A 15720-nucleotide genomic window follows, 5' to 3' on the forward strand; every position below is an offset into this window, starting at 1 on the left:
TCTTGTCTTTTTGGGACTGCTTGTTAAGTTTCTTCCCCTCTGGGAAGTTAACAGCACAATCCTATCCATTTCTACTCAGAAGTAAATCCCATTGAGGTCAATGGGCCTCACTTCCAGGTATGGATATCAGATTGCAACCTAAATCTTTGAGTAGGTGGATGATGCCTCTCCTCTCTACTGCCAAGCTAGACAAATGCACATGTATGAAAGCCAGCACTCCATGCAATGTACAGCCTCCCATTTCACATGCTGGCACAGCTCGTTTTGAATGGCTGGAAACACATAATGGAATTGTTATTATCAAGAGTATTATTTTAGCATAGCTTTTAACTCCACGAACTAACAGCCGTCTTGGCTTATCTATCAGTGGAAGATAGGCCATTAAAGGAATCCAGCTGGGTCACAAAGAGCCTTTAACAACATATATTAACAGAGGGGCTAGACACAGTAATCTTTAGCATCAGAATAGAGGGTGTTCAAGCACATCCTCAGGATGGGGAAGAAATTTGGTTCGGTTTGCAGAACATAGACGTGTATGGACCACTATGCTTGAGTGCACATGGTAGGCATTTTTAAATCTCAGGTTTAAATCTCATTGGCTAGTGGTGACTGCTGCAAGAGACAATGAAGGGAGGGGGTGTTGGAGAAATTTGGTTTGGATCACAACCTACCTATCCTGCCCCATGATTCAAACCATGCATGAATCAAAGCACAGGTATCCTTCAAAATCTGCACTTCCCCAAATTTCGTGATGTGGTTGTCCAACCCAAAGACACGCACATCAGGGGAAAGTGTGCATAAAAATGAATATATTTGTGAAAATGGCATACAAAACTGCATCGTATTAGAAAAAAACTGCTTGCAAAAACTCTTGGACAAAATTGCATACAAAAATATTTGTTAGGAGACATGAACTCTAAAATGCTGATTAATTTTTCTGAGGACTTTAAAAACAACAGTGATATGGAAGTGTGGTGAACTGATTTTGAGACTGGATAAATGAATAGCTAAGAGAAACTGAAATTGACAGATTCATCCATCCCTAGCAGATCCGTTTTCACCTGTGAAATGTTGGAGGGCATGTAAATATCTGGATAGTGTAGTGTGTGAATCTCTCAGATGACCATGTATCTTTGCTTATAAAATCTGATCCCTTCTACTTCTCGTGCCTCACAGATGCTGCTGCTTCTCATTTGGAACCCTACTGGCCCCCCTTGTAAACACAAGGCATGGATAGCCAACAGGTGGACCACAGGCCACAGTTGCCCTTCACTGTCATTTAGGAACATAGAAGTCTGATTTATACTGAGTCAGGCCATTGGTCCATTTAACTCAGTATCGTCCACACCAGGCGTGGAGAACCTCTGGCTCTCTAGATGTTGCTGAACAACAACTCCCATCAGCGCCAGCCAGCATGGCCAATGGCCAGGGATGCAGGGAGCTGTTGTTCGGCAACATCTGGAGGGCAAAGGTTCCCAACACCTGGTCTACACTGACTGGCAGCGGCTTTGCAGGGTTCCAGGTAGGAGTCTGTCTCGGCTCTACTTGGAGATGCCGGGGATTGAACCTGGGATGTTCCGCGTGCAAAGCAGATGCTCTGCCACTGAACGGTGACCCTTCCCCTCCTCTTTCGTCATCTCTACATTGCGTTTGACTGGCAAGGTATTTCATTTCCCCTGGCATGGACCCCGCCTCCAAAGGGAAATGACAAGCACGGTCCAGGAATGATCACTGTCTGCATCACAAGTAACATATGAGAGGGTGTGCTTCACTTCTTCCCCTGCCAGTGGGGAATGGGAGATTTCCCCCCTCCCTCAGGCTCCAGGGCTGATCTTCCATTTTAAGGAAGGAGGGCTACCCACTGGTATGGAAAGGGGCCCTAACTGGTTGTTCAGTTTGCAGGCTCTGGACTCGGAACTGCTGGCAGTAGATGTAGAGCTGGATCGGACTTTCTCAGAAAATGCTGTTTTGGAGAATTTTTCTTGAGAATTTTCCTTTTCAGGCTCCTACAAACTCTTGGAGAATTTTATGTTATGTTTGTTGTTACACTTGTATCCTGCTTTTCCTTTAAGGAGCTCAGGGTGGTGTACATGGTTCACTCTTTCCCCATTTTTTCCCCTCACAAGAGCCTTGCGAGGGAGGTTACGCTGGGAGCTAGCGACTGGCAAAATGCCCCCTTCCTCTCAAAATTTCTCCACCTTCACTTAAAATCTCTTTTGTTAGGTAATCTGTTCAGCAGATCAAAAAAAGCTAGTGCACTTCAGTTTCTGCCAGGCTCCACCAGTGGTGCTGTCAGGGTAGGACTTTAGGGCCGACGTTCAGGGCCCCATTCAGCAGAATGAGCAGGAGGGCCTCCAAATGCTGCAGGGTTGCCTTACTACATTTTGAAAGAAGCAGTTACCATCTAAAGAGGGGATCCCCCATAAGACCACTAAGTTCAGAATATAAAATCACCTGTTACACATTACAGACCATTCTGGTTCTATGCCAGATTCTGCACTGGTTTTGCGTTGTTTTGAGTTTACTCACATCTAGGGGTGGGCAGAATATATATTAACTGTCTTGTCTATATATATATATATAAAACTGGTGCCTCTGCAGATTATGTTTCTCCCACTGCTGAAGCACCTCAATCAGCTCTCATAGACGTGGACACAGTGTCAGTTCTGGCAGCTTGACCTGCTGGTGGATTTGGGCTCAGGGCTGCAGTCACTGTTTTGCACTCTCTTTCTCTCTTTCTCCCTCTCTCAATTTTTCTTTCATCCATCCCTGGTTTAGCGTAACCTTGGATGCAAATCTCTTTCCCCCCCCCGTTGCCACAGAAACGAGGATGTAATAGAGCAGGCGCCAGAGAAAGGGAGGAGTAAATTGGGATGGGGGAACTCGGGCAGCATTTTAAACAGATAAGAGCGCTGATGGTTTCCTGTGCAAAAAACCTGCATCAGGTGGAGCTCAGCAAGGAGGTTAGGGGAGAAGAGGGGCTCCTTGAATGGGGAAGCAGGTCATAGAAGTTACCAAGGCCTCTTTCCAAAGCCCCAATAAGGACAGTTACACAAACGATGGTCACGCTTCAGGAAAAGGGCTTGATTATAGTTTTCATTGCTGTTTATTAAATGTCAGTCCTGCCCTTCCTCCCAGAGGAGGCCAGAGCAGCAAACAACAAAACAGCAAAGCAATACAATTAAACAACACACACTTAAAAATATTTAAACCATTTACGAACACTAACAACACTTGAAAACATTTGAAAACAGCCGCATATCCTCACAACAATTAATGTCAAGGTTGCCAGGAACAGCATCTCTTAGCCATCAGATGCCTGGGTCAGCAAGAATGTTTATTTTAAAAATTCCTAATGAAGGAGATGCTCTTGGTGACATGATGATGGTTTTCAGTTTGAGCGGAAGTGCCTGGATTTTGCCTGCCTTCTCAGGATTTGCAGGAGAAGGAAGAAGAACTTGGGGTGATTGGTCAGAGGCCATGAGGAGACTGGTCTCTGCTTGGCCTAAGTGGTTTTGTCATTAGCCTCACCCCATGTCCATCAAGCCCCACCTCTGAGCCTCTGCCCCTTGAACCACTGGCGACGATGCTCCCCTGCCATGGAGGGCCCAGAGCTCAAAGGTAGAGCACCAGCTTTGCATCCAGTAGGTCTCAGGTTTAGTCCCCGGCACCTCCGGTTAAAAGGATTATGTAGCAGATGGTGGGAAAGACCTCTGCTGGAGTGGAGACCCTGGAGATTCAGCACTAGTCAGTGTAGACAATACTGGAGTAGATAGTCTGGCCTGGGATAAGGCAGCTTCCTATGAGGCTTTCTATATTGGAATCCTACCAGACCTTGCCCCAACCCCACCAGACTCAACCTTTGGAATCTCAGAGTTTTGAGTTCTCACAAACTTCCTTTGCGCAGTCATTGGACAGATGGGACAATCGTCCAAAGCAATGGTGCTGTGAGAGGGGGTGGCTCTTTTCCTTACTCCCAATGCTTCAAGCTCAGTCTATACATAATGGGAGTGAGAAGCACATTCATATGATTATCAGTAGTACAGTTGTTGTTATTATTCATTATTATTTCTTAGTCGCTTGTTACCCGAAAGTCTCCAAGTGACTTATAACATTATTAAAAACCAAAATAAATATGTCATAACAAAAAAGAAAATAATAGATCAACAACCACCCCCATACAGCCACAGATAGCTTTGGCAGCACATGAATACAAACAGCATCATTTTAGCCTCCAAATGTGTGTGGGAAAAGATAAGTCTTTACCTGGTGTTGAGAAAATGTCAGTGAAGGCCACCAGGCTGACCTCACCGGGGAGCCATTCCACAGATGGGAAGCCACGACTGAAAAGGCCCTCTCCCTTGTCACCACCCTCTGAGCCTCTCCCAGAGGGGGGACCTGGAGAAGGGCCTCAGAAGAAGTTCTTAAGGGTCCGGGTAGGTTCATATAGGGAGAAGTGTTCCAGAAGATGTTGAGGTCTTGAGCTGTAAAGAGCTTTATAGGTCCAAACCAGCACTTTGAATTGGGTTGGAAGCAAACAAGCAGCCAGTGTAACTGGAACAGGATTGGTGTTATATGATCTGTTCACGTTGAACCCATCAACCATCAGGCAGCCGCATTCTGCACTAATTGAAGCTTCCACTTATTCCACTTATTGGTGGATGGAGAAAGCAACAGGTTAAGAGAGGAGGGGTAGGAACCAACCCCATTGCTTTCTTCATCAGTGTTAAAATATATTTAGGTTGCATCAGTACCATCTGAAATTCTCCACGCTATATGTCAGGAGCAATCTTTGGGAGGGGGGATTTTGCCCAAATTTCTCCAGAGTCTCCTGAAATTTCCCGATAGTTTTTTTTTGGGGGGGGGGGGTGGAGCTCGAAAAAGACAATTTCAGAGAACTTTTGTTCAGAAATTTTGGCTCAACTCCAGCTGGGTCAGGCTTCATACATTTAAGTACCCTTTGTAATTCGTAGCTGGAAATGACATTCAGTTCATAAATACCAAGCGCAGTTTTAAAGAGACAGCATCATAGTTCTGAGGCTTAATCAATCATTCTGCAGTTTCTGGCCATTTTGTGAGAGTTTGCACCCTATAAGAGATGGGATATAAATATATTAAATAAAATTTCTACGTGCATGGGCCATACCGGAACATGGAATTCTTCTAGCTTTGGCTTCAAATTTGAACCATCTTTTTGTCTACACATTCAGGGTGGTTAAAGTCTGTTTTTAATGCACAGTAGTGAGGGTTCATGACAGCAAGGTACATCTTTGTCATGTAAGCAGGCTTGTAGCTGCTAGTCCAAATTAATTAACCTGCAAGTTTCACTTGTTGCTAATCCATATCTGCTAAACAATACAGCAGAAAACAGAATTCACAAAACCAACCTCCTTGATAAGTTTTACACTTCTTTCTCTCTCATAAACATATACACACACGAGAGAGAGAGAGAGAGAGAGAGAGAGAGAGAGAGAGTTTGTATCTTTTGCTTCTCATTGGCTGGCATTTTTGGAAGCCTCTTGGTCTCATTTGAGATGGTTAGAGAGAGGTGGGGAAGAGTATGAGCAGATCCCTGCCTCTCCTTGCCTTTGGTTCCATTACAGAACTGAGCAGAGCACAATCTAATAGGGCACTGGTACCCGGAGACTGTTGCCACAGCAGCAAGAAGAAGCTCCCTCAGCATCTTTTCAGAAGACAGCTATGAATGGCAGCCCTGTGAGCAACCTCTTTTTGCAAGAGAGACTCTTAGCTTCCTCTCAGAAATCAGAGCTTCACAGAGAAGGTAGGAGATATCCATCCTGAGACAGGGGTCCTGTGGAGAGGATGACATTGCCCACTTCCCTGAGTCCCAGATCAGGGCTGTGTCCTACATGTGTGTGAAATATTTAGCCATGTTAAATCTGTGGAAGCCGTAGGATGCTGCTTGCTGTCTACTCAGGGGTGTAAGGAACAGCAGCCAGTATTTCAAGAGAGAATTGCTAAACACCAGCCTGCATATTTCACTTTAGCAAAGATGGCAAATTTCACAGGGATGGCCATAACTGAAAAAAAGAAGTTTTATAGCATCTTAAAAGACTAACAGATCTATTGTGATACAATTTGCCCACCTGCCAACTGAGGATATACTTCATGCCTCTGTGACAAAGTGAACTCTAGTCTACAAAAGATTATGTCACTCTAAATATACAGTTTGATACTTCAGTAGCCCTCTTCAGGCGTCATGCCCCTCATGCATTGAGGGGGAGAGTGGGGCCAAGCATACAAACACTGCCGCCTCTTATGCACCGTGGTCCCTGTCCCTGTCCACATTTTGAAGTGCAAATATCAGTAGTGAGGATCCCGCTGTTCTCTGGGGTTCTGAATTGCACAGGGAGCTTACCTGAATGCAGCTGGTTTCTTGCTGTAGGCTTTTGCCTTCCGACGCATGGTGCTCCATTGCCTCTCTTGGCTTATTAAAGCATGGCAAGGGGACATGGCTGGGTGAGTCCAGGGTGTGGCCAATGCATTCTTGTAGGAGGGTGTGGCCCCAGTCAACTTGAAAGAGGTGGTGCTTTGACCACTTTTGAAAAAGCCCATCCTGGACCCATTGGTTTGTGACAAGCTGATTGAAAGGGTTGTGGCATGATAGTTGCAAGCACTCTTGGATTAAGTTGATTATCATGACCCAATTCAGTCTGGGTACAGGGACTGAATCATCCTTGGTCACCCTGATGGATGACCGTTATTGGGAGGAGGACAGGGGGAGTGTACCCCTGTTATTCTGTCTTGATCTTTCAGCGGCTTTTGATACCATGGCCAGCCTCCTGAACCGACTCAGTGAGATGGACATTGGGGGCACTATTGTACATTGGTTCCAAACCTATCTCCAGGGTCAGTTCCAGAGCATACCTTTGGGTGATGATTATCTGGCCCACTGGCACTTGTGCTGTGAGGTGTCACAGGATACCATCTTGTCCCCAATACTATTTAACATCTATATGAAGCCATTGAAGTGGTCATTAGGAGATTTTGGACAAGGTGTGATCAGTACGCTGATAATACCTAGCTCTGTTTCTCTGTAGCATCTGAATTGGGAGAGGCTGTGTAAGCCGCAGACTCAGTGGTGGCTGTGCCTAGACACGGTGGTGAGCTGGATGAGGACCAACAAATTGAGTCTGAATCCTGGCAAGACGGAGGTGCTGTGTGTATGCAGTTCCCAAGTCTGGATAATTGGCCATCTGGCAGCTTTGAATAGGATTTTTATGTTCCCTGGAGGAGTATGTTTGTAGTACTAGAGGCCCAGGTGAACTTGGTGGGTAGGAATATCTTCTACCAACTTCAGCTACTAAGGCAGCCCCACCTATTTCTGGAATGGTGCAGCCTGATCACTGTCATCCATATGCTGATAAACTCCAGATTGGTCTATTGCAATGTACTCTATGTGGGGATGTCCTGGAAGCTGCAACTAGTGCTAGCGTACACCGCATTCATGACTTTATGCTGTGAAGTGGTCAATATATTTGTTTAATAATAATAATAATAATAATAAGCAGCAGCTCAACTACTTACTGGAGCAAAATATCACCATCTTGTTACACTACTGCTGAAAAACCTGCACTGGTTGCCGATTTGCGACTGGGCTAAGTTCAAAGTGCTGATACTGGGGTGCAAAACCTTATGCAACTTGGGACCAGGATACCTAAAAGATGATCTCACCTTTATATATCCAGTCAATCATTGTGCTCTGCAGGAGAAGACCTCTTGCTGATACCATCTCATCTAAAGGTCTGTTCTATATGATATACGAAGCAGACTTTGAGTGTGATGGCACCTACCCTTTGGAGCACCATCCTGTCCTCGTGGTCAGAGGAGGGGAATAGGACCCCCTCAAGCTGAAGAGGTAGTGGCACAACAGGCTCTTCTTATGCAAGTGCTTCTGGTGGTGTACATATATCTTGGGCTGGCCCTGAGGTCAGTTCCCTCTCCAAATCCATGGCCTCATCTCCTAAAGAAGGGGAGTCTGACCCATGGTCATGTAAATACTGTGCAGCCCAGAAACCTTCTACAGTAATTTACATCATCTGTTGTCAAAATATGCAAGCCAACAAGTTATATGGGGCTCTTACAAGCTCGGCCCAGTGAAAGAGGTCTCTGTAATCTGGAAGCTTTGTGTGTGCAGTAGAGATAGGCAAGAATTTAACTAAACTTGACACTGGACTTCCCCAAAGTCCACAGGTTTGCTGTATTTCCAGGCCCATCCTGAATTCTGTGAGTTTTCCAGCTTTTCCTGACTCTGGATTTTTCAGAAAAATAAATGCATGGAATTTTGCTTTGTTAATGTGAAACTGACTAGCTTGTCTCTTTGCTTTGCTAACTTGAAACTGAGCAGCCTGTGTGTTTGCTTGGCTAATGATAAACTGCCTAGCCTGTGTCTTTGCTTTGCTAACATGAAGTTGATCATCCTGTGTCTTTGCTTTGTGATAAAGAATCTCTTGCTTTCTTCCAGGGCTGGGAGGAAGTATCCAGTACCATTCAGGAGGAGGAGGGGAAGAAGAGAGGATTAGGTGGATGGGCACTGGGCAGAGGGAAAGCCACTTTCCTTTCTGAAAGGAAAGCATTGTTAACAATATCATTATTTTGGGGGAGGGGGGAAATTCTTTGCATTCATAGATCTTTCTTTTCTTATTCTTTAGCCGAACAGCCTTTAGTCTTATGCCAAAATAGACAATGGGGATGCAGCCTCCTGGTTAAGATGTACTTATATGTGGATATCTACAATACCAATTTGAAACTTGGTTGACTCCCCCCTCGCATCCCCCCCAATGCACAGGCTGAGCATGTTTAATATGTTTAGTAAGTAACTGTGGTTTTTTTTATTAAGTTCTGGTTACTGGTGGGTACTAACATTCTTACCAAATATTGATACTCGCCATGCATCCATAGCTATTGCAGGTTGCACATTACTGTCTTGGTAGCCAGGTCTGACAGTTCAACTCTCTTAAAGTTCTTGGGAGCATGTGTTGACAACCATAAGGAAGTGGTAATTTATAGCTTGTAAATGTGAAAGGAAAAAAGGGGCTTTCTGTGCTTTAGGGAAATGTACAGTTTGAAGTTGATCTTTCAAAATGTGCCCCTGGACATTCTGGAAATGTCATTTGGCTTGTTCAGAAACATGCTTTGAATCCCTTGTTCATTTAATGCACAACTAAGTGTACCAATTTTCCTCTGTCAAATGACAGAAAGAATGGATTCCAAATCAATGGTAGCTCCTTTCTGCCAATCACAGCAGAGTCTTGGAAACTCAAACGTGGAACTGGCCTTGCATGTAAGGCTCTGAGGCCTGGTCTGCTACATGGCCAGCAGAATGCAAGGGTTATGTCCTGTGAACATAGGAAGCTGCCTTATATCGAGTCAGACCATTGGTCCATTTCACTCAGGATTGTCTACACTGATTGGCAGCAGATCTCCAGGGTTTCAGACGGGGAGTCTCTCCCAGTCATACTTGGAGATGCTGGGGATCGAACCTGGGGCCTTCTGCATGCAAAACAGATGCTCTCCCCCTGACCTATGGTCCTTCCCCCTATGGACTGTGGTGTTCAAATAGATTGTACCACATGATGGCTAGTGGGGATCACATTTTTGAATGTTCCCCATGTAAAGACAAAAAAAATAGAAAAAGCTCTTAAATAGAGACTAATGCAGTAGGTTTTTACTCTTCCAGAACCTTTCTCCCTGGCATCATAGTTTTTAATTGTAGGGAATTTTTGTAATTGAAGGGACAGCATTTTAAAAGATATCACACATCCCTGCCCTCTGAAGTGGTACGATCTACTCCAGCTCCTCCGGATTCTGCGACCCCAACCTGCTGCTTGCGTAGGCCAGGCCTGATAGTTGAGAATCCCGAAACTCCCTCAAAGGCAGGCAGAGAATACAGCAGAGGCAAAACCATGAGATGTGCAAACTGCTGGCTGCCTTTCTCTCTCCATCTGCTGTTTCCCCTCACAGTTCCTAGGGACAATTAGCCTCTATAAGGGAAAGAAAATTAGGCAGCAATGATCAGCCACCCATCTCTGGGAGAGCTTCAGAATTCCCAGCGGTTAATGCCTGGCTCACGTGTGGCTGTTTTTGTAAGCAGCCTCTCAAATGTTTGTCCCAGAGTTATCAGCCATCCTCTAGCATCCGCAGAGGACTTGCTGCTGGTTCCTCTGTTGACTGACTAACAGAGTGGAGTCTTGGTTATATCTTGCATTAATGAATTTGCCAGCTGGGAGGATGAAACAGATGTCTGTGGCTCTCTGCCAGGCCCAATCCAGGCCTACAAATGCGACTTGTTTGCTTGTGCTGCTAAGTGTGCACGTGGACTAGGCACAGTGCTGGCAGTCTTGTTTTTCCCTTCCTCTCAGGGAATGCAGATTTGAGGGGAAATGTCATTCTTCAAATGGAGCTGGCTTATGCGAAAGAAGTCAGATTGCTGCTGTCGGTGATTCAGCTGGTAAATTGATCAACAAAACTGTCAGTCGTTAGTTAAATGTTCCCCTCAAGCAGTCCATGGGCCTGAAAAGGAAGGACCTGCCACTGAATAGGCTGTATAGATATGCCAGTTTTCTCTCCCCTCGGTTAAATGTTGTGGAGATGAAGGGGCTTAAAGATGGTTTTCCCTTCCCATTTGTGTTTCAGTGTAACAGGGATAGGAAAACAAGAAGTTGCCTTGTTACCAGGTCAGACTATTTGTCCATCTAGCACAGGAATGGAGAACCTTTGGCCCTCAAGACGTTGCTGAACTACAACTCCCATCAACCCCAGCAAGAATGGTCAAGGGCCAGGGATGATGGAAGCAGGGCTGGCTCCAAAGGGCAGCCAGGTGGGGCCCTGGCCAAGGGCTCCATGGCCCACAGGGGCCCCTAAAGGGCCCCTCGTTATGGTGGTGGAGTAGAGCTCCCCTTCTGTGGCAGGCTCCCTGTCACGGATCGCAGGGAGGGAGCTGCCCGCCTGCTAGCTGGCCCACCCATGCCCACTCGCTTGCTCTCCCCTGCACCCACTCACCCTCCACCCTGCTGGCTCCCTTGTTCACCCTCTCCCCGCCTGCTTGCCCTCCCCCTGCCCTTTTGCTCGCCCACTGTCCTGCCTGCTTGCTTGCCTGCCGTCCCATCCCGTCCTGCCCCCCACCCGCTTGCTTGCTCACTCGCCATCCCGCCCGCTGGCCCAAGGGCCCCTCATTATGGTGGGGGAGTAGTGCTCCCCTTCCGCCATGGATTGCAGGGAGGGAGCTGCCTGCCCGCTTGCCGGCTGGCCCCTGCCCACTCATTCGCTCTCCCCTGCCCCACCTGCTCACCCTCCACCCCTGCCCACTCCCTGGCTTGCCCTCCCCCCACACGCTTGCCCTCCCCCACCTGCTCACTTGCTCACCCTCTCCCCCTGCTTGCTCATCTACTCCCCACTCCCTCGCTTGCCCACCGTCCCGCCACCTCACCCACCCAATCTTCCACTCCTCCGCCCACCTGGTAGGTAGGTGGGGCATGCGTGCATGCGGGTGCCAGGGCCCAGGGCAGGCTGGTGCCCAAGGGCCCCGGCATGCCTAGGGCTGGTTCTGGATGGGAGTTTTAGTTCAGCAACATCTGGATATCTGCATATCATCTGGTGCTTTCTCTGTCCCAGCACTGGTGGCCTTTGGGGAGTCGGATAGAGTTTCCTCCTTTGCTATGCCATCAGGTTGTGATTATTGCCACTAATAAGTAGATTAATCTTTCTTTATATTCCTCACTGAATCTTAATTTTAAAACATTATCCTGTAGTATATACCTGATCTTGGAACACTGCCTAAACGTGAGGTGCTTTGAATTCCTAAAGCTGCTTTGGTGGTCAAAAGGATCTATTTGTAATATTGGAAATACCTTATTTCCTTTTTAGTGGACCTCTCTGGGTTAGCGATGTACCTGGTTTTTGTGGTAATGAGAAGAAAAAGTACCTATAATGCACAATGTTTGTTTTCTTACACCAACTATCACTTAAAATAAGAGTAGGGAATCTGAGACCCAGGGGCTGAATGTGGCCCTGCAGTCCTCTCTGCCTGGCCCTTGGAATTCTCCCTGGGTCACACCCACCACTGGCCCTGCTTTATACCCCCAGTGTTTGTGCCTGGCTAACTTTTCTGGAGAGAGAGAGAGAGAGAGAGAGAGAGAGAGAGAGAGAGAGAGAGAAGTAGCCTACTGTCCCAAGCAAAAAATGTACATTAGTTGCTCAGTCCACTTTTGCCTCTGGTCCCGCCCATCACTGGCATGTGGCCCTCAGAGGATTCTCAGAAGGCAGTGTGGCCCTTGGGCTGAGAAAGGTTCCCCATCCCTGAATTAAAACAAAGTAACCCCCTGCTTGCAAGTATAAAATACATGGCAAACAAGGAAAAAAGGGACAGGGACGGAAGAGGGGAGGAAAGCAAATTCAGGCACCTGTTCTTCAAGTTAAATAGTAATTATTTTAACAATCAGCGGAAATGTACAGTTTGGGGGGCAGGAAGGTCTTCTCTGGCACCTCTTCATGTACATGGCAAGACTGTCTCCATCTTTTTGATAAGCGACACTATATGTTATGTGTGTTCCAGATAGAGTGGCCATATGTCTTATTTTAAAGAGGATATTTCTCGATTTCCCATCATCCCTCAACATTGACAATGCTGGCTGGGTCTAATGGGCTCTAAAGTCCCACAACAACCAAAGGGCCACAGGTTCCCCATCCCTGCTCTACCTGAAGGGTTATCAGAGGTCACTTCTCTGTCTGAAGGGGTGTCCAGCCCAAGTCCAGCTTACAGGCAGTGAGCCATAAGAAGGGAGAGCAGGGGCCTGGAAGTTGCTTAACGGCAGTCAGCACCTGAACAACAGGCTGAGCAGGCACACAGGGCACGTGATCACAGTCTCTCCAGCGCACAGCATGATGTATTGTGTTTCTACTTAATGGGCTTTTGGCTAGGCAAAGGAACTTTCCCCTCCTCTCCTTTCCTCTGCACCCCTTAAATCTGTTATGTGGGTTCCTCCAGCCCCCTGGAACAGATTTGGGGAGAGCGCGGGGGCACACACGGAGAGGAGAGGAAGGGGAAGTTCCATCATGGAGGTCCCAGGCTGTGGTCTGAAGGCACATAAGGCCAGCTCCCTGCTGAAGCTAAGCAGGGTCAGGTGTGGTCAGTGCCTGGATGGGAGACCACTTGGGAACCATATGTAAGCCGCCTTGGGTTTCTATCATGGAAAGAAAGGCGGGCTATAAATAAATAAATAAAACCATGCAAGTGGAAATCTTTGCACTGGCAGATCTATTTAGTTGAATACCCCCTTCCCATTTCTAAATTTGTATCTACACTTATAACTAGCATATGCCAATTTGCTACCTCTTTTGCCCTTTTGGGGGAAGTGGAAGTGATGCATTTTCTCTTTTTGGACAGTGTGTATGTGGCCACCCTAGTTCCCCTCCTCTCCTAAACCTGTTTTATTTCCCCCCCTTCTGTTTCTTCTTTGATCCTTCTTTCTGATCTCCTGCTGTGTCTGTCTGCTTGTTCTGGTAGCCTACTGCCTTTTAATTCCTCCCTGCCCCCCACTTTCCTCTGTTGGCTGAGGCTAGCGTAGGGCTGGGTGGGCCACGTGCACGCCATGTCTGTCTACAGTTTCTATCAGAGCTTGGAAAAGTTACTTTTTTGAACTACAACTCCTATCAGCCCCAGCCAGCATGGCCACTGGTTTGGGCTGATGGGAGTTGTAGTTCAAAAAAAGTAACTTTTCCAAGCTCTGGTTTCTATTATGAATAAAACCCTATGCAAATCGTCATGGTTATGATAAAAATGAATGACAATGCTGTTGTTTCTCTACACAGCCATGCAACAGGTCTTGGACAACCTCAGTGACCTCCCCAACTCGATGGGAGCCGGAGACTTGGATCTCATCTTTCTCCGTGGCCTCATGGAGAGTCCAATAGTAAGATCATTGGCTAAGGTACAGTTAAATGGGGTAGATGGGCGAGGGGCGGTAGCTGCAACAGAACCTGCATCTTCAGTTCCACTTGCTACATTGCTTGCTCCTCCTTCCCCCCTTACTTCCTCCTTACTTCCCCCCAGGCATCTGGTTGGCCACTGTGAGAACAGGATGCTGGACTAGATGGGCCACTGGCTCTTCTTATGTTCTTAAGCATCTCCTTAAAGCATTTGCCAAATAGTTTAGCTGACAACCTACTCACAGCTCCTGTCCTTCCCTTTTACCTAGAACATTTGGTTTGGATGTCTGACATCATGTTTAAAGGACCCCAGAGACTGCAGTAGGTTGACAGTAACTCTTCTATTGTCTAAAAGTGACCATGCAACAGCCCAGACTCACTAAAGCAGACCTTACATGAACCTCAGTCCTAGTTCTAGTTTCATTTTCCATGCTGTACCATATAAGGCATTGTCTGTTTATTCAGGATCCCATGTCATCACAGTTTTTATTGTAGAAGGCTTCGAATATGAAATCGCACAAGCTGTCTAAGACTGTCAAATACTAATGATCATTGCATGCTCACCATCATGTGGGGTGAGATTTTTATTTTTACTTTTTTTAAAGCCATTGTATGTCACCTGAGGACTTTTGCCTGACTCTCTGCTGTTTTGTGATTTTGTGTATTATCTGCTCTCCTGTTTCTTGTTCAGTTTCTTTGCTTTTGTTTTTGTTGTTGTTTATTGATCATGTTTATTGATTTTGTAAGCTACCTCAAACGGAGACAGAAAGGCAGGATGTAAATAGGTTTTTTATTTACTATTTTTATAACAACAGCAAAAGTTACAAATAAAATCTAAAGCAGATAAGATGGACACATACATTATGCATGTTTCCCTCCAGTTTTACAATTGTTGTAACTACCTCAAACGGAGACAGAAAGGCGGGATATAAATAGGCTTGTTATTTACTTTTTTATAAAAACAAAAAATATTACAAGTAAAGTGTAAAGCAGATAAGATGAACACATAAATACATTATCCATATTTCCCCCAGTTTTACAATGGTTTTTCAACTCATCTTTAGAGCAATGGAGGAAAGGCATAGGTTGATATATTATCCACAATTTTCTTGTTCCAGAAACTTTTATAAATAAATCTCACCTTTCAATAATTGTATTGTCTGGAATAATTCCTCCAGCTCTTGCCTGGTACATCAGTTGAAATAGCAGATCTGTTTCCCATATTTTTATGGAATGGGAGATGGGAGGTAGGTTTTTATTTTTCCAGTCTAAAATAGTTTTATTTGTATTTAATATTGGTCATCTTGTGCAACACAATTGCATGTGTTAACAAACAAATATTACCTAAAACTGTCAAGCATCAAACAATGAAATCCAATGAGCCAAGGGGTTGGACTCGATGGCCTTATAGGCCCCTTCCAATTCTACTATTCTATGACTCTATGATAAATGGGTGTCAAAAGCAGCTATCAAATATTCAGCGACTCAGAGAATACTGTAACTGGAGAGTATTTGATACCAACGTTCACCAAGCTGAATTTTCAGGGGCCGATTTTGTTTCACCTTTACTCCAACAATAGTCACCAACCTTATAAATGTTGGGAATCAGAAAAAAACACACAGATGTTTTGTTGCAATGAACTTGCAGGGTGGAGTGCTCTTCTTCAGGGTGCCAGCCAGCTGTGCCCTTTTGCAGGATACTCCATTCCATTCTCCCTATCTGTGTTTTTTCTGTTTTTCTCCTCTCAGTAGTCAGCACAGCATTCCATGTTT

At 45.8% G+C, this 15720-nt stretch overlaps 1 protein-coding gene across 4 annotated transcripts in view; it reads left to right on the forward strand.

The window, feature by feature from the left end:
• Positions 1-15720, forward strand: part of MPP2 (MAGUK p55 scaffold protein 2) — a 78856-nt gene that overhangs the window by 24222 nt on the left and 38914 nt on the right. For 3 of the 4 annotated variants that reach the window (XM_061589335.1, XM_061589338.1, XM_061589336.1), the window contains exon 3: positions 13831-13949. In XM_061589335.1, the coding sequence (XP_061445319.1) occupies positions 13831-13949 (119 nt within the window). The remainder of the gene's footprint in view (positions 1-13830; positions 13950-15720) is intronic. The other variant, XM_061589337.1, reaches the window with a different exon arrangement.

Source organism: Rhineura floridana, chromosome 11 (genome assembly GCF_030035675.1).
Source record: "Rhineura floridana isolate rRhiFlo1 chromosome 11, rRhiFlo1.hap2, whole genome shotgun sequence".
Lineage (NCBI taxonomy): Eukaryota > Metazoa > Chordata > Lepidosauria > Squamata > Rhineuridae > Rhineura > Rhineura floridana.